This window comes from Strigops habroptila, chromosome 5, assembly GCF_004027225.2.
Source record: "Strigops habroptila isolate Jane chromosome 5, bStrHab1.2.pri, whole genome shotgun sequence".
NCBI lineage: Eukaryota > Metazoa > Chordata > Aves > Psittaciformes > Psittacidae > Strigops > Strigops habroptila.
Window position 1 is genome coordinate 8,529,260 of NC_044281.2, and position 26,770 is coordinate 8,556,029.

The 26,770-nt window shown below is 43.9% G+C and overlaps 2 protein-coding genes across 8 annotated transcripts in view; one reads left to right on the top strand and one right to left on the bottom strand.

Moving 5' to 3' along the window:
• MFSD6 (major facilitator superfamily domain containing 6) overlaps positions 1–5,499 on the top strand; it is a 29,739-nt gene extending 24,240 nt beyond the window's left edge. For 6 of the 7 annotated variants that reach the window (XM_030487110.1, XM_030487109.1, XM_030487107.1 and 3 more), the window contains 2 exons: positions 627–907; positions 3,329–5,499. In XM_030487110.1, coding sequence (XP_030342970.1) covers positions 627–907; positions 3,329–3,511 — 464 coding nt within the window. In that variant the 3' untranslated portion in view covers positions 3,512–5,499. Of the gene's footprint in view, positions 1–626; positions 908–3,093; positions 3,113–3,328 lie in introns of all 7 variants that reach the window. The other variant, XM_030487111.1, reaches the window with a different exon arrangement.
• Positions 5,500–6,407: 908 nt separating this feature from the next.
• NEMP2 (nuclear envelope integral membrane protein 2) lies at positions 6,408–20,762 on the bottom strand. Its single transcript, XM_030487112.1, has 9 exons — positions 20,536–20,762; positions 18,107–18,222; positions 16,321–16,549; positions 16,077–16,149; positions 14,922–15,015; positions 14,180–14,294; positions 13,334–13,559; positions 11,819–11,995; positions 6,408–9,747 (listed from the first exon to the last, which is right to left on the bottom strand). Exons 1-9 carry the CDS (start codon positions 20,639–20,641, stop codon positions 9,522–9,524), a joined length of 1,362 nt encoding a protein of 453 aa, XP_030342972.1. The 5' UTR covers positions 20,642–20,762; the 3' UTR covers positions 6,408–9,521.
• Positions 20,763–26,770: the final 6,008 nt, after the last annotated feature.

The window sequence follows — 26,770 nt, forward strand, 5'->3', positions numbered from 1 at the left end:
AACTCCATAGTAACTACGTAGGGATGGTTTACTTCAGTAAAAAAAAAAAGTGTTGAAGATGTAGGACAACTTCTTTAAGTCAAATGAGTAGGTTTGGAAATTTTAAGACCAGAAAGGGCTGTTCTGATGATGCAGGCCATGTGCCTTCACCGAATGGTTCCTGTTTGAAGCTAGTGTTTAGTTATCCAGAGTACAAGTGAGTTGTGAGATGCAGGCTTTACCCAGAGAAAGAAGTTTGCTACAAGTTTAAAAGGCTTATTTCCAGTTTGCATGTAACATGAGAATGACTTCTTCCATGTAACCTGAAAACACGGATTTCTAATACCTGGAAATAAATGGACTGCTGCATACGCATTAGCCCTTCCTGTTTGTGCAGACATCTGAAATACCTGCTGCAGTTGCAGAACAGCCGTGCTTGTAAGGCAGCATCCGTGGCGTATTGCCCTAGCTAGGTTGTGGTGTGTCTCGCTCCTGGCTGTTTGTGCCAGTGTTCTGCTTTCAGTACAGTGATAACTGGTCTGTGAAAGCAAGTCATACTTAGTGTTCTTTGTCTGCTTCACTCTTTTGGGGTGGGATCTTTTTAAGGTCATTGGCTTTGCCAGTGACTATTTTGTTTTAAACTTCAGAAAAGACAATGCTGGCGGAAAGGATCCCAGTGCCTTCCAGTCCTGTTCCCATAGCAACTATTGACCTTGTACAGCAGCAGTCAGAAGATATCATGCCTCGAACTGAGCCCAGGCTCCCCGTAAAGAAAACTAAACACCAAGAAGACCAAGAGGATGTGAACAAGCCTGCCTGGGGCATCAGCTCTTCTCCTTGGGTCACCTTAGCTTATGCTGTCTACCAGATCAAAGAGATGGTTAAACTATCCAAAACCCATCCAACTCCCGAGAATCAGCCTTTGCAGGTAATCTTCTAATGTACAGGAAGTTCTTATGCATTTGTTAGGTGCTTGAAACCTTTACAGCTGTGTAAATCTGTTAGTACCTGGCAGGTATTCTCTGTCAGCTTGTGATAAATTTGGTGTTCTGACATGGTAGTTGAAATACTGCATGAAATGGAGTCGCTCTCTATGTATAGTACAGCAGGAGTAACTATTTTTGCAAGTATTGTTTTCCTGAAGATGGGAGGGGAGGGAGAGACATAGAATGAGACTCCGGTTTACAGGCTTAGATATGCTTGAATTCCCTTTACGTTCACATTTGGTTTGGTATTAGTTGGAGTGTGGAGGTAATGCATGTTTCAAAATGTACAAGGTGGTGACTGAACATGAAGATGCACAGCTGCTTAACAGTGTAAAATGATTTTGTATTTAGTTTTGCTTCCTTGGGTGGTGCTGTCAGACATCTACATGGTTGCAGAAATAGGTGTTTCAGACAGCTACAGATGGGATACAAACCTTCTGTTCAAATAAAAATAGTCTCTCTTTTTATCTAGAGTTACACCAGATAAGAGCCATTCTGTGACTTAAAATGTCTGATTGCTGCTGCTTACTTTACACCATTTCCCTTCTGTCCAGTCTTCCTCCAAAATACCTTTTAATAGCTTCATCAATGGTTGGATGGGCTTGGATCTTGAACTATCTTCTAATGCTTTGGACATGCCTTTCAGAAGGGAGCCGCTTAAGCAGTGGTGTCAATGCTGGGTTTAGAATAGCATGGTTAACGCTAAAACCACTGTGTTTACCTGTCTGGAAGGAGTGGGTGAGGTTCCTTCTTATGCACCCGGTAGGCGTAAACACAGAAACGCTTTTTCCACAACTGCTGTCTTTAGAAATGGGTAATTTGGGAGATGAGTGTGAATCAGCAGAGCAGAGTGTGTAGGAATGTCACGCGGTCAGCGATCTCCTGCCTTTCTTACTTGTCTTTATTCCTGAAAATACACTGCAGGCATGTCTGCTGTAGGCTGGTGGGGGTTGGTTTGGGTTTTTTTTGATCTTCACTGAGTCAAAGAACATCTTTTTTTCATAGTGACACTGAAGATATCACAAGGTCTTTGACATCAAAGTAATTTGTCCAGACAAACCGCTCTGTTTCTCATTGGTAAATATCCTCAAGGTCTTGGTTAGTATAAGCTGTCCCCTTTTAAATCAGAGAAGAGCAGTCACATGGACCTTATGCCATGAACATGGCAAGAAAAGAATGTTTTTGCAGTTGTGTGGTGTCTGAGAGGGACTAGTCCAACGCTGCTGTTCACCACCCAGCTGCTTCACTGAGAATTGTGAAGAGGCAAGAAAGGCTTTTGTGCCTGTTCTCTATGGAACATGATCTCTTCATTATTCTTTCCTTCCTGTAAAAATACAGCGCTGATATAAAAGTAGTTCTCATTCATGTGCCAGAATTCCATGCACCCCACTGTATTATTTCCTTCATCATCTCTATTCTCCAAAATCTCTCATCCCTGTTTCAATGCCCCCAAAAGACAAACCTGCCCCAAAACACTTCAAGCTTTTTTTGCTCATTTACTTTAGGCTGGTAGTAAAACACTGAAACTAGAAAAAGGCTGCCCAGCTCTCTTACTAAATTTAAGTAGCCTCCTTAAAACTAAAACAGATCATTTGGAAGGAGGGTCAGTACACAGAAAATGGAATTAGTGACAAAAATTATTCCTTCTTACTAAGATTGTGGCTTGATTTTGCTGCTGCTTGCTTATACTCCTTCAAGCAAAGAGACATACTTGCCATATTCTCTATTCTTCAATGCGAAACAGTTGTAGTGTGGCATCTTCTAAGTGGAATGTATTGGTGTTAAGGCTTGCTATTTCAACCCTGGGCAATGTAACTGGTGTTTAAATGTGCTTTCATGTTCCATAGCAAGGCCTGTTGAGTAGACTGGCTGGAATCATACACCAGTATTGCAGAAGTTCTGCCATTCAGAAAGTCTGAGGAATATCTTGGGGCAGGGGGAAGGATTAGGGAACAAACTGTTGGGTAGTAGGAGCATTTATGTATTTAAGGAGCATGAAAAATAACTTATAGAATTGCTTGGTCAATAGAATGATCTTGTCTGAACTCTTTGAAGTCCAGTTAATTGTGTGTTTTTTCCCTTGAAACACAACAAGTTTGTTTTTTGCATGCTTCTTGGGAAAGTGCAGTTAGGAAAAGAGATGGAAGGTAAGCTACTGTCTGCTTGCTGTTAGTGTCATCTGGATTTAAATGTACTGCTTTTGCTTTGCTTCTTTAAGTTTGATTTGTTCTGTTGCCGGCATTGAAAGTAAGTGCTTTGTGAATTTCCAGAAGTGCCTGAATGCATCTGGGGTGTACCACTGGGGATGGGGTTATGAGTGTTCATACTCACTTTTTGCATGCAATCCTTTCCCCTCTCTTTAGAAAATCAATGAGAATTGCAGTGCTTCATCAGCCAACTCAGCAAGACAACCCCAAAATCCGACAGATTCTGGGCAGTCCAGCAATTGTTCAGCACTAACACCTACAGCAACATCAGATTCCCAAGTAGATGGCAACCGCGTTGTGTCGGATCATGATGCTCAGCCTGCTGCTGCAGGGCCCTGAGATGCGCTCATCTTATCAAATCCAGTGCATGGAATTCTGCTTCTCACCTGGGAAACGCTGGAGTAGGAGCTCAAAAGTAGGACTTCTTTCATCTTAATGATCATAATGTGATGCAGTGCAAGCTTTTAGCTATATAAAGAATATTCATATGACTACACAGAGCAACACGAGCGGGGAAGCCAAAGTTCGGAATTCTTGAGGGAAGTGATGTGGCCGGATCTAATGGTAGGAAGAATTCTTGGCTGCTTTGCTAAAGCTGAGTCAAATGCTATGTAGAAAAAGGGAGTTCACTCCTCACTTGTTGAGGCACAGAGTGTCTGACTTGATTGGATAATTTTTCTTCTTTGAGTTTGTTCCCAAGACAAAATGAGAAGACTTTTTAGGAGAGAAACTTGAGTTTCCCTGCATAGTCTACTAAAAAATATCCAGTAAATATAGGAACAGCATGAAACTGTCTCTGTAAAGACTTCTCAGAAACAGAATAGCTTTAGGAAGTGTATCTTCATGTTACGGTGGTGGATTAAGTAAAACACACACATATTCAAAGAATATGTTTTTGAATCTGATGTTATCTTGTTTGAGATAAAGGTTTAGTTCTGCAAAGCAAAGATTTTTGAACTGGGTTTTTAGTGAAACAGAAGAGCTGGAGGAAGGCTTCTGAAGAAGTTAACCTCTGCACTTGCAGCCCTTCAGTTGGGCATTGGCTGTGTGCGTTTGGGTAATTTTAGGTTTGATGTTGTATTGAGACAAGAATCTTTGGTCAAGATTGCACAACCTGAGATTGATCGAGGGTTTCAATGGACACGCCGTCTTCTTGGGTTTTTTATTTCATCACCTATACAATGGTTTATTTAATGCAGTGTAGTTACTGTGGTTATTTATTAAGAAAAGAGTAAGCTTTAAGTGCCTAGGGAAAGTGGGGGATAAGGACGAATTACCTGCAAATCTTAATGATTAAGATTATGGAGCAAAGTTGTTGATGCAGAAATCAAGTAGAGTGAGAGATCCTCAGGAGGAAGCAAACGTAATTAAATCGCAGTGTGTTTAGGAAATGACTTTGCCCAATGTCAAGACACTGGATGACTTTGGCTTATGTTTTGTTATGCTTTTCAATATTAACTGCAGCAGGCTCACTTAGTGCATAGTGAAAATTGCTGCTGGAGGGAAATCCTTGGGCTCAGGGAGGAGCCTGGGGGTTTGGTCAGGACAGTGGTTTGGCCCATTTGCTTGTATTAACAGCTTTTTCCTGGGAGATTCTGAGCACTCGGCTTCTAGGGGACCGAGTGAGTATTGCTCAGCCCTCCTTGGGATCAGCTGTCTGATGTTTCGGGCCTTTTGTGGGGAAGATATGTGCTGTGGGACTGTACAGTGATCCAGAGGCAGACCAACAGGAGCACAGGGTTAGGGGAGAGGAAGATGGCAGCAGCTAAGCAGCAAAAGGGATGTGCAGTTTTACCTGCTTTGACTGAAGGGGCGTCCCGTAGCTGTGCTTTAGCTGTGCTTTTGGAACAACCCGTGTTCTGGTGGTGCCTGGGACCAACACCATAGACAATAAAAAGAAACATCGATGACTAACCACTAGTTACTTTTTTTGCACTTGAACTTAAATGTACTGTACTCACGTAAATCCTCATGACTTGTCTAAGTGTCCTTTAAAATCAGAAATGTATTTATTGTATGTTTGTATAACTCGGAGGAGAACTAAAGACTGAACAGGTGACAGGAGGATGCTGAAAACCATCTCGAGGCAAACCAACCATTTGTTGAGTTCATGCTGTATGGTGTTACCTCAGCTGCTACTGCATAGCACCAGGTTGAAGAGCTTGTACACTGTGTTTACACTTCAGAATCGTGTATTTGGAATGCCTGCTCTTTTTGGAATCGTATAGTCATTCTATGTTGCAAAATGGACATGTACACCTGGGTTTTGATATTTGTGAAACTGTAAAAACCGTGGTAAGAAATATAAAATATCCATAATGTATTCAGTAGCGTGGATCTGAGCCTTTCTTACATTTGCTCACATTACGGTGCCAGCAGTGAACATAATCACCAGAACTGGGAAGAATTCAGTGATAATGACCTTTTCCTAGGATCACTGGAGGGCAGCGCCCAGAGGGTGGTGAACCTAGAGCCTGGGAGCTGCTCTTGCACAGTGTTAAAATCTGTTTCATGATAAAATCTGGCTGTAGGCACAAATCCCCTTCTGTGGGCTGAGGGGAATGTAAGGGATGCACAGTGATGCGCTTCATAAACAGGTTGATATGAAATGTGCAGGACACACAGAATCAATGAGGTTGGAAACGACCTTTAAGATCATCAAGTACAACCTTTACATAGTGAGTGAAAGTCAGAATTGGATTGTGTTTGTTACCTGGCAGTTTTGAGATAGAGGCTGCTCTGAGTGCACGTCATGTCAGCTTGTATGGAGATACTTCCAATTTCTGTTTCTGATTAATGAAATACATTTGCACCTACCATAACAGGAGCACATTTGGCTGGAATCGATTTTTATATTGGGTGTAAGGACAATTAGGTTTTTACTTTTAACTGCTCAACTTGCACGAGTACAAACGTGCTGACAGGGCTTAGTTTCTTTGTTTGCATGTGTATAGTGTATATGTGCCACACCATGTCACCTTATGAATTTGGCTTTGGTGGAGGTTTGGATGCATCAGGAAGGGAGAATGGGGATGGCAAGCTCCTTCAGGGAGAGGCATCTGAGGTCGAGGGGACGCTATTTTGGAGCAACCACAGCTAATGCGCAAGTTACGGCTTCTTAGATCTGCAACAAGGGAGAAAACCTCAGGACGTAAACATACCCAATTTGCTTGGCTCTTCCTTGCCATATGTCCTGCTGCTCTGAAGACAGTAAATGCATAAGGGACGAGAAGGATATAGTTGAAAAATACTTTAATTTAAAAAAATCTTGAAAGTACAGACAGTGTATCGAGTGTGTTGTACCATGAATACAAAATAAATATAAAATCCTAACTTTTTTAAACATCATGAAACAGAAGATACATGTAACTCATCCTTTGTTAAGGAAGAAGGGCTTTTATAACAGTTGAGGCAATAGATCAACATTGGGATTCTGTTCCCAGATTTTCTGGGTGACCACTGGACAGCACCTAACAGTTGTGTTTCAGTAAACCTGTGTGATATCTCCATATATCACAGGAGCACTGTGCAAGGAAACTCACTGTTGGCAAAGGGCTCAAATAACAGCACTTGGGTTTGGTGGGTTTTGTTTAGGAAGTGCTTCCAATGTTGCAACAGGCTTGGGAGCATTGTTAATGTCGGTACCAGCTATCCACTAAACTAGTCATCGTCTTTCTCATGTTGCTGCACCTACCTTGGATGTACTTGGTTGGTTCCTGCTCTGCTTCGAATAGTGTTCACGCATCCCTGGCAAATGCTGGACCTCAGAGCTACACAGAACGTGGGTTGGTTTTGGTTGGTTTATTTGAGGGTTTTTGGTTAGTGGTGTTTTTTCTGTGTTGGAGTAGGTGTAGCTGGTATTGCCCTAAATAATTCAGTAAAAGGAACAGTGTCTGAAGAACGTAATTGCCTATTTTGAGGGGCTTTTACATTTAACATACCGCTTAGGTAAAGTATTCTCTTAAGGTATTATTTGGACATATAAATACATATTATGTACTTATGGAGGGATAATCATTGTTACCTCAGTGAAGTGGAAATCCAGACAAACTGTGGGTTTGAGCTAGGGCAAATCTGATTCTTCCCCCGGCCTCAAATCACATGGATGGGAGTTCTTAGCTAACTACAGAGTACACTGCAATAAACCTGTGTACTTGACAACATGCAAAACCCACTAGGCATCTCTTCAGATAACCTTTTTTGACTAACCTGTAATAATTTTAAGTACTTCACGTTCATGGTGGTAACACAGGCAAAGGTAAAATACATCTTTAGTCTACAAAGATCATTGTTTGGGGGGAGTTTCCATTGTTCTCCCAAACCATCACAGCTAATGAGGCTTTCCTGCATTTTCACAACAGCTAACACTGCCAGTCTCCTGCTAGTGACAGAACCCCCCAAGCCAAGCCCAGCTTCCAGAGCGTGGTGGTATTAGCTGTGAATTTGGTTCTCAGAGGTGAATCTTCCTGCTTAGTGGCCTTCCGCATCAGAACTCTCTTGCTGTTTTGAATGTTGTGGACTTAACAGTATTTTGGATCACCTGCTAGAAAGGGCTTCTCTCTGCTAAACATGCTATAGATTTGCATATGTATTTATAAATTTATGGCACAGAAGGCTGTTAAGTGTCTCTTCCTCTTAAAATGAAGTTCAATCATTGTAAAGGAGAAAGAGACATGTAAGGCTTTCAAGCACCAAATCTGTCTCCTCTTTTAGACAGAGTTGCTCCTGGAATGTGGTACAGCAGCACCTCTCAGCACTGTTAGAGGTAACAGATTTTCTCCCTTGTCCAGCAATGGACAATGAGAAACCATGGTCGTGCATGCACCACTGAAGTCATGCTGCATCATCAGGCATGGTACAAAGAAAAGAGATCCCTTTTAAAGCATATACATCCTGGTCGGACATGCCCTTCTGGAGAGCTGACTTGCTTCCCACCACTGGTAACCCCTTTTGGGTTTGGAAGATCAGATGGTGACAGATTAATGGTCTTCTGTTTTCTGCAGTGTGGAAGACAGTAAAGTAAAACAGTGAGGTGAGGACAGAAGAATACAGAGATAGTTTAAAGAACAAAAGAAGGAAATGACCTCTGCAGGTGGGTGAATGAGGGGACATGATCTACTCCCTAGCCTAGGATTGTGAAATACCTAACTTGAAAGATACTTGACAGTCTAAATTTTTCTCCCTTTTCTTTTCCTCCCCACACACCTTCTGTGTTCAGTCCCAAAATGAAGGCTGAAGAAGGGGAGGCAGAAGCCAGGTATCCTTCCCTCCTTGTTTTGCCAGGAATTACTTTCTGCTTTTTACTGAATGAGTAAACTGCTGAGTATTTTGAGGACAGTGGAGCTCTATGTGGGTTATCTGTATTCCTAGTTACATGGTTACGGCATCACGCCGGCTGTGCTGACAGCAGTTCCTCCAAGCAGCTGAAAACAGCCTCAGCCTTTGTTGTTTTTTCTATGGCATTGAGAGGCCTGGAATGGACAGCAGCACCCATCCGAGGTAAGGCAACAGTGAAACGGAAAGCAACAGTAACTATACAATTGGGGATGGAAATCCTCTCCTAAATCACCTGCAGGTGTCAGATGGAGAAAGAAAGGACTGAAGGAAGGTTCCACAGAGGGACCTGTTGAAGAGGGGAGGAGAGTTCTGTGACAAGCAAAGGCATGGAAAGAGCAAAGTACAATGTAAGTAAAGCAGAGACCAAGAACAGAACAATACAGGCAGAGGATAAAAAGTCAGGCAGGGTTCTGAAGAGTAAGGAGAGCTTAAACCACATGTGGAGAGGCAAAATGAAGCTAATGTGCAGCAAGCCTAGCCAGAAGAGCAAACAAATCTCGTTCAGCTGTGTTAACTCTCTCTTCATCTTTAGCACTGAAAAGTCTCACAAACCATAAAAAGTTTATCAGCACATTAACAGCATTATGAAAATTGTTGACACATAGGGTACTTAGTAAAAGTAGAGTATTAATAATGGCTTCTCCCTCTAGTGCTCAGCACAGAGGACTCGACAATGAAAAGGACCAAAAGAGAGAATGTTTTCTAGAGGCAGTAGCCTTGGCACAACAAGGCATCCTGCTGGGACAGGCTGCTGCCAGTACTCACTTTGGGAATAAGCAATGTTTACTTCCCCGGTTAAAGTACCAGTAGCATGAGAATCCTCTTCACTCAAACAGCCTCTAGGGTTTCCTTCTGTTGCGCTGATCAGGCAGCATCAGTGATATAGGGAACAGTGTTTTTAGAAAATCCCTGTGTCCACCAGCAACCACAAGAAATCACCAAGCCTGAGTTCTCACTCTGTATCCTTCCTCTCTAGGATGAATGTGTTTTCCTTCCTGATATTTCCCAAAGCTCAGAGCAACTCGGTAGCATATGGAAATGAAATTTGTTCATGCGTTTCATCTTTGTCGTCCTCATCTCCTTCATGGGTGGAATTGGCTGGATCATCTTGCTCAGATTCTGTCCCTGTCTCAAACAGCTGCTCTTCCAGGAAGAAGCTCCCAATGCCGTATTCCTCCTCGTGCGCCCTTGTTTCTGCAGGTGAGATGTGGGGAGATCCCAGAACAAAGTCTGCAAACCTGCCAGATTTTTAAAGGGAGAAATGATCAACGGAGAAATGTAAAACCCCTGTAAATGCAGGGGCTACTACCAATTAAGCAGGGATGTTGTAAGGAAGTGCCCGCAGGCAGCGCAGATGAGGGGAAGTTGCAGCATGAGCTAGGGAGTCCTGAACAACAGAGAGTAAATCACAACAGATGGCAACAACCCTGAAGATTTGTTTTCCCACCTCATTTTTTCAGTCTTTTCTATATAAGTAACTTTTGCTCTTCTAGAGGCCATCTGCAAGGTCTTGTGACTAAGCAAGAAGATCTAACTTCGTTTTCACATCTTGTCAGTGCTCATGGCGTAATCCAGAGTAAGCATTTGTACAGTTGGATAGATGGCACTTCAGCTTCTAAAAATAAATCAGAGCTGTAGCATATCTGAGGGAAAGGCTGTAAGAATTCAGGTGTTGACATTGCTAATGAAAGGAAAAATGGTGAGAACGTCATATTCTTACACTGCTGCAATGTCACCTCGCTTCTGGTGCTGCACGCACGCTCTGGGCAGGCTGAGCTAAAGTCTAAACACCAAACTGGAGGTCTGGCAGAACTCAGCATGAACTTAGCACTGTCCCTACATTTCAGTTTGCCACAAGTCTTACTTTCAGTGGACAAGCAGACTGAAGAGCTAGAATGGAGCTGGAGGTTTCTGGCAGGCGTGTGGAAACAGACGGCAGTTCTGACACCTGGTAAGTGTCGACAGCATCAGAGAAATGTAAGAAAAAGGAAATGCAGCTACATTCTGGAGTTCTGGTAAACTGATCAATAATTTACATTTTTGACTTCACATTTCTGTAAGATGAATGCTGTCACCTCGCTCTTCTTGGAAGCACTGTTAGTCTAAATGGGGAACTGGCTGTTGGCCAGGCTGTTTTACAGGTTTGCCTTGTGTTGAACTATCTTCTGATGTTTAATAGAAGCCTGAAGGGGTACTCAACTTTAAATCAGGCTTCTGCTGGTTCTCCTTTTTATTTTTGTATTTTTGGAGGGAACAGTTGTTGAGATGGCTAGCAAATACATGTGTCTCCATTGTTTGTTTTGTGCATTTGGCAGTATTTTGTTTTACAATACTGCAGTGAGTTTTCACTTTCTGTATCTTTGAATCATGCTACAGAGTGCAACTAGCTTAGAAAATAAGATGGTTTAAATCTATAAAAGCTGGCAGAGAGGGTGCCTGTGTGCCCAGCCAAGGAAGATGAAGCTTCTATAACTAGTTTTAACATTTTCTCATTTTTTTTTTTTTAATTAAATTCCAAGCCAACTGGGGCTCCTTTGAAATTGTGACACTTGGTTCTCTAGCAAGGGCCAAGTCTTTGTGGCTGGCTACTATGTGAAACTCTGCTTCTCATATCCTGAAGTCTTGATCTGGACAGAAATACACTGCTATTGTGATTCATTTTATATTCAGCAAGATTTTCTGGCTGCACCTATCTAATCCTTCCCATCCCATGTTTGTCTTAAGTTGGTCTCTTAAGCTACATCTGGAGTAGCTCTTCTACTTACTACACTTCCTAGGTGCAGGCATTGATTTCTTTCTCCGTATTCTTAGTCCTAGCTATTGGTTGATACTTGAAGTAATAGGATTCCTTGGCAGTGCAGGCTTGCAGTTGGGAGAGCTTAACACAGGTAGTATTTGAGCATGTATCTTTAGCCTGCCCTAGTTTTACACAATGCAAAAGTGTACTGCTTCAAAAACTGGAGAAAGGGGCACTTTGCTGGTTAGACAGCCACCTGGGCCACTGTGTGGGACCTCAGGGAGGCATTAGTAGGCTTTCCCGTAAGGAAAGCTGCCATTAAAGTGAATTAGCTCCGAGTAATTCATGGTCAGGGAGGAGAAAAGAGAGGGCTTAATACCACCACCAATACCCTTGAGAGATATGGCTGTGGTCTTTGGTGGGATTACTGAAGAAGATAAAGCTACCCATGTGCACATCTGACTACATGCAAGATAAATGCACCTGGAACAGCACCTGAAGTGGCATTTGGGTCTGCTCTGTCAGTGTCTGTCCAAAGTGTTTCCTGTTTTAGAGAAGCCAGGTTTTATTACCTGTGTGGGGAGTGGAGTTTGGATACAGCTAACCATGATGGGAAATCAGGGTTCCTGCAGAATGAGCGTAGCTCCTCCAGAGCTCTCATAGTTTCTGTTTCACCTTGTTCTCGATACTCCTCTTCAGTAAGGTGTTTAAACACTAACTTTTTTGATATAAAGTGGTTCTTCATTTTTCTGGAATGAAATGAAAACCATTAGTATTTCTAAAGTATTCTGGCACGTGACCGTTGTCTGTCCTCTTTCTCCACTACCTGCTATTAACATGCATTCATCATTTTTATCATTTTAAGAGGACAAGCTACATTCTTGCATTAAAATTTTAGGACAAGGTGTCTAACGTTTGCTAGCCTGTTTACCACAGGTCTTAACTGACGTTGCAGAATTCCACAGAACGGCATCTAATGAACTTCAGATAAGCTTTGGATCAGGTCCTTATTGTGTATGCATGGACTAAAATCTCATAGAATTAAATAGATGGCTGCTTGCTCAGCCGTTTATAGGTGCAATATGCAAAATGTGTCTGTGCAGAGACACGGGCTGAATCAAAACCCAGTCTGCATATGTAACTTTGAAGGCGAGCACTGCTCCGTTATGAGCTGTTCATGATGTTTGCTAGATCACTTCTCTTAAATCTTGCTTTAAATTACAAAGCTGAGTACTCGGAGGCCAAAATGTTTACAATCTGATGTTTTTTTAGCTGCCGCGTAGCGCTGTATAATATAATTAGGTATCAATTAGAAAGTGTGCCATGTTCTGTTCCCTTCTGTCGACTGCCTTCAATTTAAATGTTGGGATGAGTTAAGATAAGCAAGGGCTGGATGCCCGTAAAACTTTCAGCTCCGTATAAAACACCTGCTCCAACCAGCAGCATTCAGCTTTCCTCCTGATTTCCATGTAAAGCAAGAATGAACCCTTGTACAGATCAAATGGTAAAGGTCTTGCTGGTTTAGAGGGATCTACTGATCTTAACAACAAATAATGCAAGATTCTTGATATATCTGCTGCTCTGAATTGTGATCACTGGAAACTGTTATTTTTGTGGATATGGGTTTTTAGTCTCTGAACTCTGTGTAACCTACAAGGACTGTCACTTGTTAACATCTGCTTCCCTGGTGACAGTACACTGGTTTACCCCATAAGATTCAGTAGTGACCTGCAGACTCTCTCCCTGCCCATGAAACCAAGGCAGTATTGCTTCAGTCTAATCAGATAACCAAACAGAAATGTTTTGGTTATAATACGCTGCAGACTAGAAGGTGCTATGTTTGTACTTAAGAACACAGTCACATTTCTCCATTATTCATAGAAAAAAACCTCATGCTTAAACCTGCCAAATGGAAAATAATTAAATTCCTGTGTCTTGGGGCTTTAAACCTTTTCTAAGCTTTACATTTGACAGAAATATGAGCTAGTTAGAAACTCATAAATCATTACTGAAGCATAATGGTTTTTTCATTATCAGCCTCTGCATTTCCTGGCAATGCAGGGCCTTGGACCTTCACAGATACACACCTGCCTATGTGACACGCAGCACCCAGCGGGTAACACAGGCCCTTTGAACAGAGGCTGACCGCTATCACTGCATATGCAACTTGAGGTATGGTGACTCCACAATAAATCAAGACAAAGGCTGTTAACTGCAGTGTCCATGTAAACAAGGATATGCTCAGATCAGTGGTAGGAGGTCCGTGCTGATAGCAAGCAGCAAAGCTGGTCATTCCAACAGCCAGAAAATACCCTGTAGAAACAGAAGAGGTGGACGTGGGGAAAAGGATGTAAACTAGTCATATAAATGTCATTAGTTTGCTTCACAAAGCTTCCAACTGCTGTGAAGTACAGCCTGCTGTTTCTTGTGTTGCCTTACAGGTACCTGCATTATGTTGCATGGGCTTTTTATTTCAAAAGTGTGCGAAGAGGTGATCTATGAACGACCTTTAGCTAATGCTCTGAGCTGCACATCAATTCTCCCCATGCTAGAATGTTGAGGCAGGTGCTAGATCAATACATTGGTCAGCCCCTGCAGCCACATCCAGTTCCAAAATCCCAGCAAAACCTGAGCCAGCATAGCCACCCCTTTGCTGTTACAGGGGAAGTATGTAATGACAGATCACTGGACAAATAATACAGGCAAAATCTGCTCTCCGTGCTGCTACTGGCCACTATATCCAACTCCTATTTAATGAGTAAATACTTATTTGAGTGGATTAGGAACCTTTGGAATATTCCAACATCTATGGCTTGGGAGAAAAAAGTACACCATAAATAAGTCTCACTTGATTTGGTTTTTTATGGGCAGGTATTCATCTGACCACTAAATTAACCCAAAATCTGCAGCACGTTTCTTGGTAATTTTCTTACCCAACAAGTAGTTTCTGTTTTCAGCCCACAACCACTGCATATTCTCTTTGAAGCAGTATAGAAAATAGAGAGAGGACATCCAGCAGCCACTCATTAAGATCCAGAAGGTGCTGTGCTGGAAATAATAAAAAAAAAATATTAAAAAAAAAATCCCCAAACCACTTTAAAAATACATTTTTAAAAATAAAATCTTGAAAAAATAAAAGGATTTCAAATCAAACCCACAACCACTTTGTGCAAGGGAACTCGCAGGCAAAACCAGATGACTTGTTAGGCTTCCACATCACAGTGCTCTGGTGCCCTGGTATAAGCCTGTTGCAGCGTGCTCCCAGTTAACATCACAATATTGTGGGAATGCACGGGCTTTGCAGAAGTAAAGGAAAAATTCACATCTGCCCTGCAATGAATTGTGTCTGTTTGAATGGAGGAGAATCTCTCCCAGTTGCCACTAAAACTACATTTTGATTTAGACTTATTCAAAAGTAAGCTTAGCTCCAGTCCGATAACAATAATGTGTGTTTCAGAATAAACTATTCTTGTACATCAACAATCTCCTGTTCTGTTTAAACTCAGGAGCAAGCTAACCAGAACTTGATTCTGACCTAACTGTATCTACTTGACACAAGCAATCCTGCAGTCATTAAAACAGAGCTGTAAGGACAGAGCATGGCCAGAACCTGGCTCTGTCCTCTTCATTTCCTATATTATGATGCTTATTATTGCTTTAGAAATGTAGATTTACCCTTGGAATAAACCTTTTAAGTATCAACAGGACAAAGACTAGCAGAGCAAGAACACCCAGTATTACTCCAGAAAGGTAAAAGAATTTGGTACTCCTGTAAAAGAACAAGAAAGAATATGGTGAGAAGTGTAATCTGTAATTGGTTATGATGCCAACATTTGTAAAAACAGCAGCAGTGATCTTCAGAAAGAACTTAGCACAGCTGTAAGTTAGAGTTGCCACTACATGGTTAAGAGGCCCAGTTCAGATATTAAATCCATGTAAGGAAAAAGTCCCAACAGAGACTTAAGGTCACTGGAGGTGTTTCAGGCTAGCAGATTGTGGTTTGGGTTTATTTAATGCACACACTACTTCTGATTTCCTTGACCCTCTAATTTCTAGTAAACTCATTTTCTTCCATGTACCAATATGGCTCTGTACTGCAAGAAAATTGGGTGGTTTGTTGTTGTTGTTTTGGTTGGTTGGTTTTGGGTTTAATTTAAAATGTAAAAAAATCTCCACAAACCCACAAGTTGTTTATTTTTTCTAAGCTTATTCATTTATAAAATCTGACTTTTTAATTCAGGTAACTCTATAAAACCTACTGCTGCTCTGCTTGTTTCAGAGGTGCCTCCTGGCAATTAACTTGTGACTCATTTTGCTTTGAAGTCATGGGCCACTGTTTTGCTATAACAATTAAGTATCCTCCCTTACACGCTGTCCAAAATGTGCATCAAAAGAACGATGGGGGAAGGTTGGTCCAGAGATGGAGGCACACAAGGCCCCAAGTGACCTCATCCTAAGCATTTCTCCCTGCAAGAAAGCATCACTGATAGTACATGCAGCAGCATTTAGCATCCAGCAAACCTCACTGGTCTACAAAAGGGAGAGAGATTTTGTCTGAATCCCCACACTTGCTCCCTAAGGATTGTCCTGGTGTTGCCCAGTGCAGGAAGCTTGGGTAGGAGAACCCTAACACAGCTAAGTGATTAACAGAGGGCAGTACTCCAGCCTATGTCACAATCTGTCCAAATACAAATGGTACAGAGGAGCTGTAAATATACATTCAGTTTCCTTATTTCACTTTCCCAAGGAACTGCCTCTTGAGCTTAGAAAACAGACTGAAGATGCACAGGCTTTGGGAAAGAAGGTCAAACCCCAATGGCTAGTACTCACCGGCTCAGGCTGCTTGCAAAATGGAACAGAAAAATTCCAGCTATAAACAAAAACAAGAGCTTTCCATCTAGCACTAAAAAAAAGGGGGAAAAAAAATAGAAAAGGACTTTAGAGTAATTCACTCTGAAATGCTGATTATATATCGACAGAAACATCCCAAGCTTCTTACAGAAGAGGTGGTACCTTCAGTAACAGTGGCAATACCGAGCTATCTGTAATGCAAAGGGAAAGGTTTTCTACTTACTTTCTCGTTTCACACTGACAATGTACGGTTCGGTTTTCATGGGCTGTATTTTGAAACAAATATCCTCTCCATACTGTTTTACGCTTACTCTGGTTTCTGTAGCTGTCTCTGGTTTCCAGAAGACTTGAACAGCACATGCAGCAAACTCAAAGACAGTTTCTGAATTACGACAGTTGCTTTGTTCTGAAATGGGCTCAAACCTGAACATTTCTCTGCTGTTAACTTTTACCTGCAAACCAACCACAGAATACACAGAGAAAGTAGCTCAGAAGCACTGGGGGGGTGGTTTTTTGGAACTACACAGCACATAATGAAAATCAGTACAGAGAGTTTGAGTGCAATTCTTAGTTGTTTCATATTGGTTATTAATACTATGCAAAGATCCATTGATTAGGCCTTAGAAGGTGATTCAGAGAACTCCATGACAGCAAAGTTCTATGGAGGGACCTCAATCCCTCCAAAAACTTGGTGGGTTTGGATTTACCATGACCACACTTTGGATTTACTTGCCCACACACAAATCTCTAACAAAACCAGTAATCTTTGACAACAGTTTCTTCTGTGGATGTTCGTAGACTTCCCTGTCCCCCTCCTGAACCATAAGACTTTGGACTTGCTTTTCTTGTAACTAATAATACAGTTTTTATGTTAGGGTCAGAAGAGGGATAAGGAAAATGAAAGATATAACCAGAAATGTAAAAGTAAACACATTCCTGTTGGGTATTTCAGGATTTGTTCCTAGCACACCCCCCCATGAAACTGGTAAAAGATCTTGTCCATCTTCTGAGATGGGGTGATCTTCTTGAAGATTGTGATTCACTGTGAGCTCTCGATCAGAGCCTATTAGACAACAAAGACCCATCTATAAAAGGTGATGCAACAGGTAATAAACCAGGCTTTTACTGGAAGAAGAGACAACACATCAGCCACCAATTTGTTGTGCGAAAGATCTGAACTTCCTGCTTTTAAACATCTACTCCAGGAAGGTGTGTGTGACTGCCAAAGGGTTTTACCACCTGAAGTTTGCTACCATTCATAATAACATCTGCACCCTGTTCCTGAGGAAAACAGTCCTGGGAACAACAGACAACGAGATGTTTCACGTCCTTATATCTGAGAGCAAATTCCTCCAACAGAAATGAAGTGAAACAGTTTCCTTCCTTTGTCCAGAGCCATGCTTCCCAGGAAAAAAAAAGAACCCTACAGATAGTCAGCTTGTTCTTTAGCTGTTACTGCTTCCACTGTTAGGAGATTTTTATATTGTTTCAAGTGAATCTCTAAACATGTTTCTTATAAGATGACCCTTTGTTACTCAGGAAAAGAGACATGCACTGCTACTGCTGTCTTTTCATTAGTCACAATCTGATACACCTTTGGTTCGTGTACTGTGGCCTGGTATGCTACAGTGAGTGAGTCAGAACTGCATTTTAAACTCAAATTAAAAAGCTTTATGAAGGCGTTTGGTGATAAGAACATTTGCTGAAGAGGTTGAGTGGTCCATCAATAGAAAAGGTGTGCAACAAAATAACACACAACTCTACGTTTATGTTTGGTGGCATCATACTATAAGCCTGCTTGTCATCTTTCTAATAAAGGAAACCAAACCTCACTGCATCCAAAGCGGATGATCGCAGTGCTGCATTTTCATCATGGTCCTACCTATACATTGTTCAAACTACTGCTTACAGAGAGATACTGCTTTGATCTAGCTGATCATACACTTTGCTGGCAAATGTTTATGTGAAACATACTGCATATCAGAATGATCCCCCAAACAGCCTCTTACCTGAAGAGTCGACCAAACATACTGTAAGTGAATGGTTCTGTTCTGCATATAGCAGTAACAGCTTTCATCCCGTTTCTGGATGACATCTGTTTCCTGCAAAAAGCTACAGTTTCTACCTGTGGGGGGAGGACAGAAAAGTTAATTTTAAGCATGTATCAAATACAAATGAATAATTTTCCTCCATTTCATTATTGCACATGCTGAGGGAATCACAAGCAATTTGCAGATAATCAGAAGTAAAAGCTGTGCCGCAGGGTAGCACGTGCAGTATGATCTAGATGAAAATTCAAATTAGACTTCTCATCAAGTCGTTTGGGCTCCAGAGTAAACTGCACCACCTTTGGGAAAGGTGGTATTTTTAAACACATGTAGTCCATGGAAGTCTGGCTTTGGTATCGGTGTTTTGATGGCACTGGAATGGGGCCTCGGAGCCAAACTCACTGCTGGCACGAGTGGGTGTAACTCCACTGGAGCCGATGCTTACACCAATGGTGAATACCACCGTGGGAGTCTGAGCAGGTAAACAGCTTACGTATTAAATAGTCATTTAGCACATGGCACGGCTGCTGATCGCAGAAAGCAGGCTCCTCTCCCTCAGAAATGCTTCTTGTGTTCAATAACACAACTCTTCTCTGTAAAACAAGTCTTCCTGACATAGTCCAGCCATGACATGTAAGAAGGGAACCGCGCTGATAGCTTGTGTTAGAGGTAAGTCATTTTATTAGGGATGCTAATTGGTGTAACTCCCCTGCAATGTGAGCGAGCACCCTGCGATCCTCAAAATCAGATTGCACTGTTGAGCAGAAATGCACCTAAAAGATTTATGGAGCAAACTCTGAAGAGTAACATACATTCCAACCCATATACATGTGTAAACTATACCCTACAGTGCATTGCTGCAGTGTTCCAGGAACATAATTAAAGACAAGAATAAAGGAAATAATTACAGATCTGAACAGAGGGGATCATCTGGCTCACCAAGCAGAAAATGTAGGTCTAAGCCAAGCTCAGTAATAACTGCTAAAACACTGTCATAAACTCAGAACAGCAAAATGAGTATGTGCAAAACAGTCTCAATCTCGACAAGGAGATACTGTTTGCAGGTAAAAACCTGCCCTGCCTGCACAAGGAAGCTGAACGTTGGCTAAATTCTTTTTTTAACCAATTTAATTAAGCCAATGAAAAATACCAGTGTGGATATTCTTACATAAGGTTATGATGTCATTCCAGAATTGAAGTGTCCACAGATGATCCTGCTGAAGTAAACTGGTTTGAAATTTGGGCAATTCTATCGTGAAAAACTAACCCTGTGGGTAATTTTTGCCCACAGCAAAGTGCCTCTTGACAGGCACTTCCATTAGAGTCATCAGATGAAGCTGCAAAAGGTTTCATTCTTTCCTGAAGTGTTGCTGACTGACACAGCAAGTAGGCGAGGCCGGGCGCTACCCAGGGCTGAGACCAAAATAATCCAGTGATGGGAAATCCAACACTCCTGCAGGACCAGAATGCAGCCCAGAGTGCCCACACCTTCCCTGCAGGGTGTGTTGGGAACTAAGTATGTCCTCCATATACAACACTAGCAAATATTTTCTTACTTCCTCCTTACTTTTAAGCTGTTTTCTTGAGAAAAATAATGTGCTTCAAACACGACATCAGCTCCATAGAGTGAAATAACCATGTTCCAAAAGGAAAGATGCTTCTGAACAGGTAACCGTGAGTTGGAGGAGGAATTTAACTATTAGGACACAGAGAGGGCAGCCCTCCAGTTTTGAGATGACGAACAACTGAGAGAATCAGCATCTGCTGCGGAATCCGGGGGGAACATCTCTTCAGTTATGTATCACTGCTACAACTGAGAATAACCTGCAGGGTTTTCGCTGCCCTCATTAATAAAAGCTCTGTTCTGCACCCCAGTGTCCTGAGCCAAGCTGATGAGCCAGCCAGCGGGATTAACGCAGACCACCAGTGCCGGCCACAACCAGCCTTCCACCCCTGCCACAACCGCAACGGAGGCACTTGCCCTGCGAGCATCTGCGGCCGCTTTGTTCGCCGTGTTCACGGGCCACCCCAGCGCCCGTGTCCCGCAGGGTACCAGGCACAGGTCTCCTCTGGAGACCGAGCTGACACGGCACAAGCAGGAGAACACAGCGAAGCGCCTCCGGGCCGCGCCTGGCCCCGGGCACGACTTCGGGCAGGACGGAGACGGCGGCCGCGGCCTCCCCGTGGGGCAGCGCCATATTGGGCGGCCATGGAAACCGAGGGAAGCCGGCGGAGAACAATGTGTTCTCCCGCTCCCAACGGGAGACAAGGGGTGAGGAACCCCGCAGCCTGCGCCCACCCGGGCAGGGGAACGGGACCCCCACAGCACCGCCGCCGCTGCCCCGCCCGCCCCGCGCAGGCCCCTCGGGGCGAAAGGGGCAGGCCCGTACCTGCTGCCGGCACCTCCCCGGTGGCCCCGGGCAGCGCCAGGAGGAGGGGCAGGAGCTGCCCCAGCAGCCCCAGCCGGGCCCGGGGGCGCCGCCCCGCCGGGCTCATGTGGCGGCCGCCCGCTCCCGCCTCGGCCCTGCCGGTCGCGGCGAGGGCGGGCCCCGGCGCGGAGAGGGGCGGCGCGGCCCGGCGCTGCCCGCCTGCCCCCGCGGGGCGGCTCGGGGTGAGCGGGCCCGGGCAGGGGCGCAGCGCGGGGCGGCCTGACCCGCGTGCGGCAGCGGCCAGGCCGGAGGCAGAAGCGGCCCCGCGGCGGCGGGAGGCAGCGCTGCTGGCGGGTCCCGTCCTGCCGCGTGTCGCTGGCTTGTGCTTTGGGGCTTGGCGGGGCTCGGAGGGTGCGTTTGGGGGAACGAAAAAACAAGGAGGTAACAGCGCGGGAAGAGCGTTTCCTTGGAAGGTTGGGGCTGTTCAGCCTGGAGAAGAGAAGCTGCGTGGAGAGCTCAGAGCAGCTTCCAGTGTCTGCAGGGGGCTACAAGGATGGTGGGGAGCGACTCTTCATCAGGGGCTGTAGCGATCGGACAAAGGGTAATGGCTTCAAACTTAAACAGGGGAAGTTCGGGTTAGATACAAGGCAGAAGTTCTTCCCTGTGAGGGTGGTGAGACACTGTCACAGGGTGCCCAGAGAAGCTGTGGCTTCCCCATCCCTGGCAGTGTTCAAGGCCAGGTTGGACGGGGCTTGGGTGACATGCCCTAGCGCAAGGTGTCCCTGCCCATGGCAGTGGTGTTGGAACTGGGTGATCTTTAAGGCCTCTTCCAACCCAATGATGATCCGTTCATGAATAGTCCAGTGATGGGACCATTCATGACCATGGTCGCATCCCTGCCTGGCAGACCCAAAGTGTTGACTGCCCTTACCAGTCAGGGTGTTAATTGGTCGAAAACCAAAGGCTCATGTGAACAGTTTGCGACGCTTCCACACCAGGAGGAATTCTGTGAGTGAGATGTTATTAGGTGCCTTGATGGAGGTGGACATCCACCACTTTTCCGTGTTTCCTAGGCAGCCACAGGAAAAGCCTGGAACAGGACACGCTGTTCCCACCGGTGTTGAGAGTACGTGAGCTAGGTCCAACTCCATTCAGTCCGTGCTTGCTCACTGCACTCGTTTTAGGTGACATGTGAGTCACAGTCAGCACTCAGGGGTGGAAAGGGCTGGCACTTTCTTCCTGTTTTATGAAAATCAATAAACACAATTTTGCCAAGGCATTCTGGCATCACCAACGTCTATTTTTATACCGAGCCCAACGTTTGACCTTCCCAACCTACTTGCTTTGCTACAGCGCGTTCCCTTCCTTGTTCTTAACACACTTTCTCTGCGTGAGGGATGCTTTTGGGTTTATTTTTTATTGTTTAGGGCCGGATCCAATTCTCGGGGGTGCCAGGATGGGGTTTTTTAACACCTGGAGGGGCTGCCCACTGCCTCGCACTGTGTCTTGGCGCTCGCCTCTGCAGGGAGTGGGTGCTGTGGGGCTGCGCTCTCCTCGCCTCACCTCCTACACCCGCTCCGCGCTGGCTGGGATTGCATCTAACTGTGGATTATTCCTTGCAAGTACTGAGGAAGTGGAAGATAAGGGCAAAAATAGTTGGGATTTGATAGCGTGTGCAACATCTGACAAACTGCAGTCGCTTAAGGAAGCAGCGATTGATTTATATCTTTATTTGTCTTTACGTAATTTGGGTGTTGTCTTTATATAACTTTTCGGGCGCTTTCTCTAGCAAATGCAGTGAAGAAAGAAATGCTGGATTCTGTGCTTACCCGCTTCCCTAATACACCCTTTGAAATACATCACCTCTCGGTTGCATGTCTAAACAGCGAGGGACAATCACAGCCAAGTTATTAGTGGAATCCCCTTCACATTTGCAATATTCTTTCAGTTACGTTCACCTTCTTGACAGCATTTTCTCTGGGTAAGGAGACACTCCATGTTCAGTTCTCGCTTGTTTTTTCATTCCTAGAGCTCTTTGCACTTCACCGCTAATTAACTTTCAATAACTGTCGTAGGGTTACAGGCAGTCAGCATGAATCAGATGGAAAATGTAGCTTTAGGGGACCTCACTCTGTCACAAACGATTAGAAACCTTTGCTTGATTCCCGAGGAGAACGCACTCACTCACTCAAGCAGGATACAGCAGCTATTAGGCAGCGTTCTACCACAGTGAGAAATGCCTCATAAAAGGGACTGCATTCTCTCGCTACAGCCCTCCTGTCAGTGTTTGTCTTCCTAAATGGTGGAATTGCTTAGGGCAGCTCGGGTTCTGATCTTAAAGGTGGTATTTTTAACTGTTTGCTCACAAATGTAGTTTGAAATGGGGAGGTCGCTTACAGGTGCGGCTCTGCCCTTCTCAGGTGTTGTAAGATGGGAGGGTTGAGTGAGACCAGCTTTTGGCTGGGAGAGCTCCAGGGAAGATCTAGCTGTGGCAGGCAGTGATGCTGGTAGTCCTGGGAATGGGTCACATTCCTAGGAAGCAGCATGCAGGGCTCTAAGCTCTGTCCTTTTGAGAAGGTGCCACTTCAGTAATTGCAAAGGAGGCAGGTGAGCAGTGCAGAGCCATGTCCCCAGTGTGTGCTTTCCTCAGGCTTTTGGAGCTCCGCGGTATGCCACCTGATGCACGCTGGCCTGTGAAGCACTCCTTAATATCACCTGCAATGCCTTTGTGTAGCTGCCTAAAAGCTGTCTGTAATGTTAGATGTAATACCAAATCCTCTTTGTACTGCTGCATGCTTTTTCTTCCACAGACAATCCAGCCGCTCCCTGCTGATGATTTATTTGGCCTGTGCAGCCATAGAAATGGGCTAGAGCTGTGCAGGGCACCGAGGGGGAGGTCCTCTGTGCTCCTCAAAGCTTTGCCTACCTGAGGCCCTCCTGCTGCTGGAGACAGTTCCTGTCCCCTGCAGCATCTTCAAACCCAAACTAGGGACAAGGCACTCGGGGTTCCAGTTCCCACTCTCTGAGGTGATGCTCATTACCCAGTTGCAGCCTGCTGTTTACTTTCTAGCTAGAGCTAAGAGAGGCTTTTCATTTCCAGGTGTGCTGTTAAAAATCTCAACACATGCTCAGGATGACTAAGGATGCTGCCTCTGATATTATTCCTTCCCCCGCCTTTGCTCTCCCTTCCGCCTCCTTACATCAGCAATGGGTATAATTTGTTTGCACAGTTGCAGGGTGCTTTATCTTTCTTTGGCCAGCCCTGAGCGGATGGGGGTTTGTTGAAGCCATAGCATTCTTGCTTTCTTAGAGCTGGCATGTGGGTGTTGGATTGTGTCATTCGTAGGAGGGGAACGTCAAAGGAAGTGGGATCAACTGCTGGAGGAGGTTTGTAAGCCAGGTACTTAATATTTGGTTTCCTGGAAAAGCAAGAGAAATGTAGCAAAACAGGCAGCCTTTGTGTCTTTATTTTCCCCATGTAATCAGAACAACACAATTCCAAAACATGCTTGAACACAGTTCGGTTTGGGTTTTTTGTTGTTTGGGATTGTTTTCCTGTTTTCCTTGGTTTACTCAGGATGGAGAGCTACTGTATTTCCTTTTAAATAGTTCCGCGTGTTTTGGTAGATTCTGTTGAATGTTTATCCCGGTAACACAAATAATTCATGTTCCATAAGTGCCTTTGCAAATAATGCAATTTATTATCAGGTACATTATGTTGTCTCTTTATTTGATGTAAAACGGTCCCTTAGAGTTAAAATTAGACAGAAGAGCCATTTGAGACTATTTTGTTCCTCTCCAACTGTTTTTTCAGGAGTGCATTAGTCTGAAGTATTTCACTGGCAAAATACTGAGTTATTTTGGGGGGAGAGAAATGATCTACCAACGAAAAGTACAGCTACTCTTTTTTACAGTAGTTTCATGGTAATCACTATCTTATTTGACGTGTGTAGATACCGAGATACATACTGCTCAACTAGGAATATTTACTTCTCCTAAACTGCTCTAGGTAGTAGATATCTTACAGCCCTTGTTCAGGATAACCTTAAAAAATAATAATAACAGTTATGTTTTTTAAAGGTTACCTGTCTTATCTTACGGATTAGGCAAAAGAACCATATTTTTTCATTACGCTGCTTTTTCTTAAGCCTTTGCCTATTTATCTAAGTGAAGGATTCTTATTCTAGCTGCTTTTGAAAATCTCTGTGCCATCACACACATTCCCCTGTTGTTTTGTTGGGGGTCAGGCGTGTCTGAGACGGGTTCAATCTGAATGTTTCTAGATAAACCCCTATGAATAAAGCAGCTTTTTCCTCCTTGTGTGGCTTCTGAGTCACCCAGCTTTCTTGGCATTTAACCCTGTGCTCGCTTTCCCATTGCTATCAGAGGGGCCTGTAGGTCAGGAGGAAGGAAAGCTCGGTCAGCTGATGGTAAAGCGTTCATGGGAGGATGTGTCTGCAATTGCTGGGAGCACAGTCCCTCCCTCTGGCTTCAGCAGAGGATTCTGGTGTAAATTCATTGATCTCATTGCTATTATTCCTGATTTACACAACAGTGAGCAGTAGGTAAGCACAACAGTAAGTTAAGTGGCGCTGGGCCTTAAATATTTATCTGGTTTATTTTTAGCATGTCAATTGCAGCTATTTATATAGCAAGGAAGCAGTGATACAAATCTGTCTGGATTCCTCCTTTGCTTGGAATCTGCAATAGAGAGGCGGGGGGGGGTTGGGTTTTTTTACATTTTATTTATTATGTTAAATTTGCTCTGATTAATATGTTACAGACTTCATTTTCCAGGTCCCTCTTAACCCTCACTTTTAAGCATAAGTGATCTTGTTGCTTATCTAAAAGAGCATTGATGCAGCCTGCGAGCAGCTGTGAGATTACCCTGTGCAGGCACTACTAACTTACATGGATTTATTGGTGGGGAAAAGTCCCAACATTGTGGGAAGGACATTTCCTGTAAAAGAAGCATGAAGGATAAGCTAGGCTGGTGGATGGAGATGCTGGAAAATGGCACATGGTTGTATGTGTTGGCTCAAAAATAAGCATTCTTGGCTCTTAAGCCACTAGTTTATACGTAGCTTAGCTTAGTATTTAACAAAATCTATTGCTTGCTTTTGAGATCCTTAGTGACATGGTTTAGTGGTGGTCTTGGCAGTCCTGGGGTAATGGTTGGACTTTATGATCTTACAGGTCTTTTCCAACCTAGTTGATTCTATGATTCTATGATTACGGATGGTCTGTGGTAATTAGATTGGTGATCCCAGCCTGGTCTTTATTTGGCAGAGAAGCACATCACAAAAGGCAAGCCCCACCACTAATGTTAGCATGTCAACTATAGGCTCAGACAGGTACCCAGGGCTTCACTGGCACCTGAACAGCGCTCACCACTTGCAGGCAGGCAGGTCATCACCTTGCAGGACCAGTTTTCTTGCTGCATCCCTCCTGTGGAGAAACTGAGGACTTGCCCACTGCCACGAGCTTCAAAGCATCATTCTGTGGTTTAAAAACAAACCTTGAGAGCCCAGGAGTGAAAGAGAACTAACTGAGCAAGTGTGTGTGTTCCCCCCCCCATGTCTGCTCTGGGGAACCACAGGAGGGGGTATGGTTTTATAAAAGAGGCCACGGGAACAAGGTCTTGTTTATGGATAAGTCTGTGTCTGTCTTGTGCCTTCAGATTTACACTCATGTTAACCATTGCTGCTTTTTACCACCTTTATGCAGCGGCCTCTAGTAATTGTCCTGGGATTTGACAAAGCACTCTTGGAAGAATGAATTGCTAACAGTGTTAAACAAATGTGAAAAAACAACTCTCTTTCCAGTGGTTCTGGAAATTAAATTTTATCCCTGATGTGCTCAGCTACCTTCATGATTAATCTCTGTGCTATCAGAGGAGCCTGTCAAGCTCTTTTAGGTCAAAGGAGGCTATTTTGTATGAAGAAGACTCTGGTGATGTCTTCCAATTACTTTGTAATCACCCTTTTGCATGAATGCCACCACAGTTGCTGGTGTGCCCTTACACTGACCAGGGAAAATCATAGATTTCAATCAGCCAGGTGCATGGTTGGTGGGCACCTCTTCCAAACCATGCCTATCTGCAAGCCAGGAACAGAGTTAAACTGGCTCGAGACCTAGTCCTTCATGTTGATGTTCTGATCTTGAATAATTTGTTAATAGACAATTATTTTATGGAAACCTTCCTGTGAGGCTTCACATGAGAAAATGCTCCATTAGAGAGGCAATAGCCTCCCCT

What these genes read in the sequence shown, in the direction of transcription:
- NEMP2 (XM_030487112.1), bottom strand. Translation starts at nt 20,641, where the DNA reads ATGAGCCCGGCGGGGCGGCGCCCCCGGGCCCGGCTGGGGCTGCTGGGG. An exon ending in GCTGCGTGTCACATAGGCAG is followed by an intron (nt 11,996 to 13,333) that starts GTGTGTATCTGT and finishes ATTTCATTCCAG; the next exon opens with AAAAATGAAGAACCACTTTA. An exon ending in AAACTCCACTCCCCACACAG is followed by an intron (nt 9,748 to 11,818) that starts GTAATAAAACCT and finishes AAAATCTGGCAG; the next exon opens with GTTTGCAGACTTTGTTCTGG.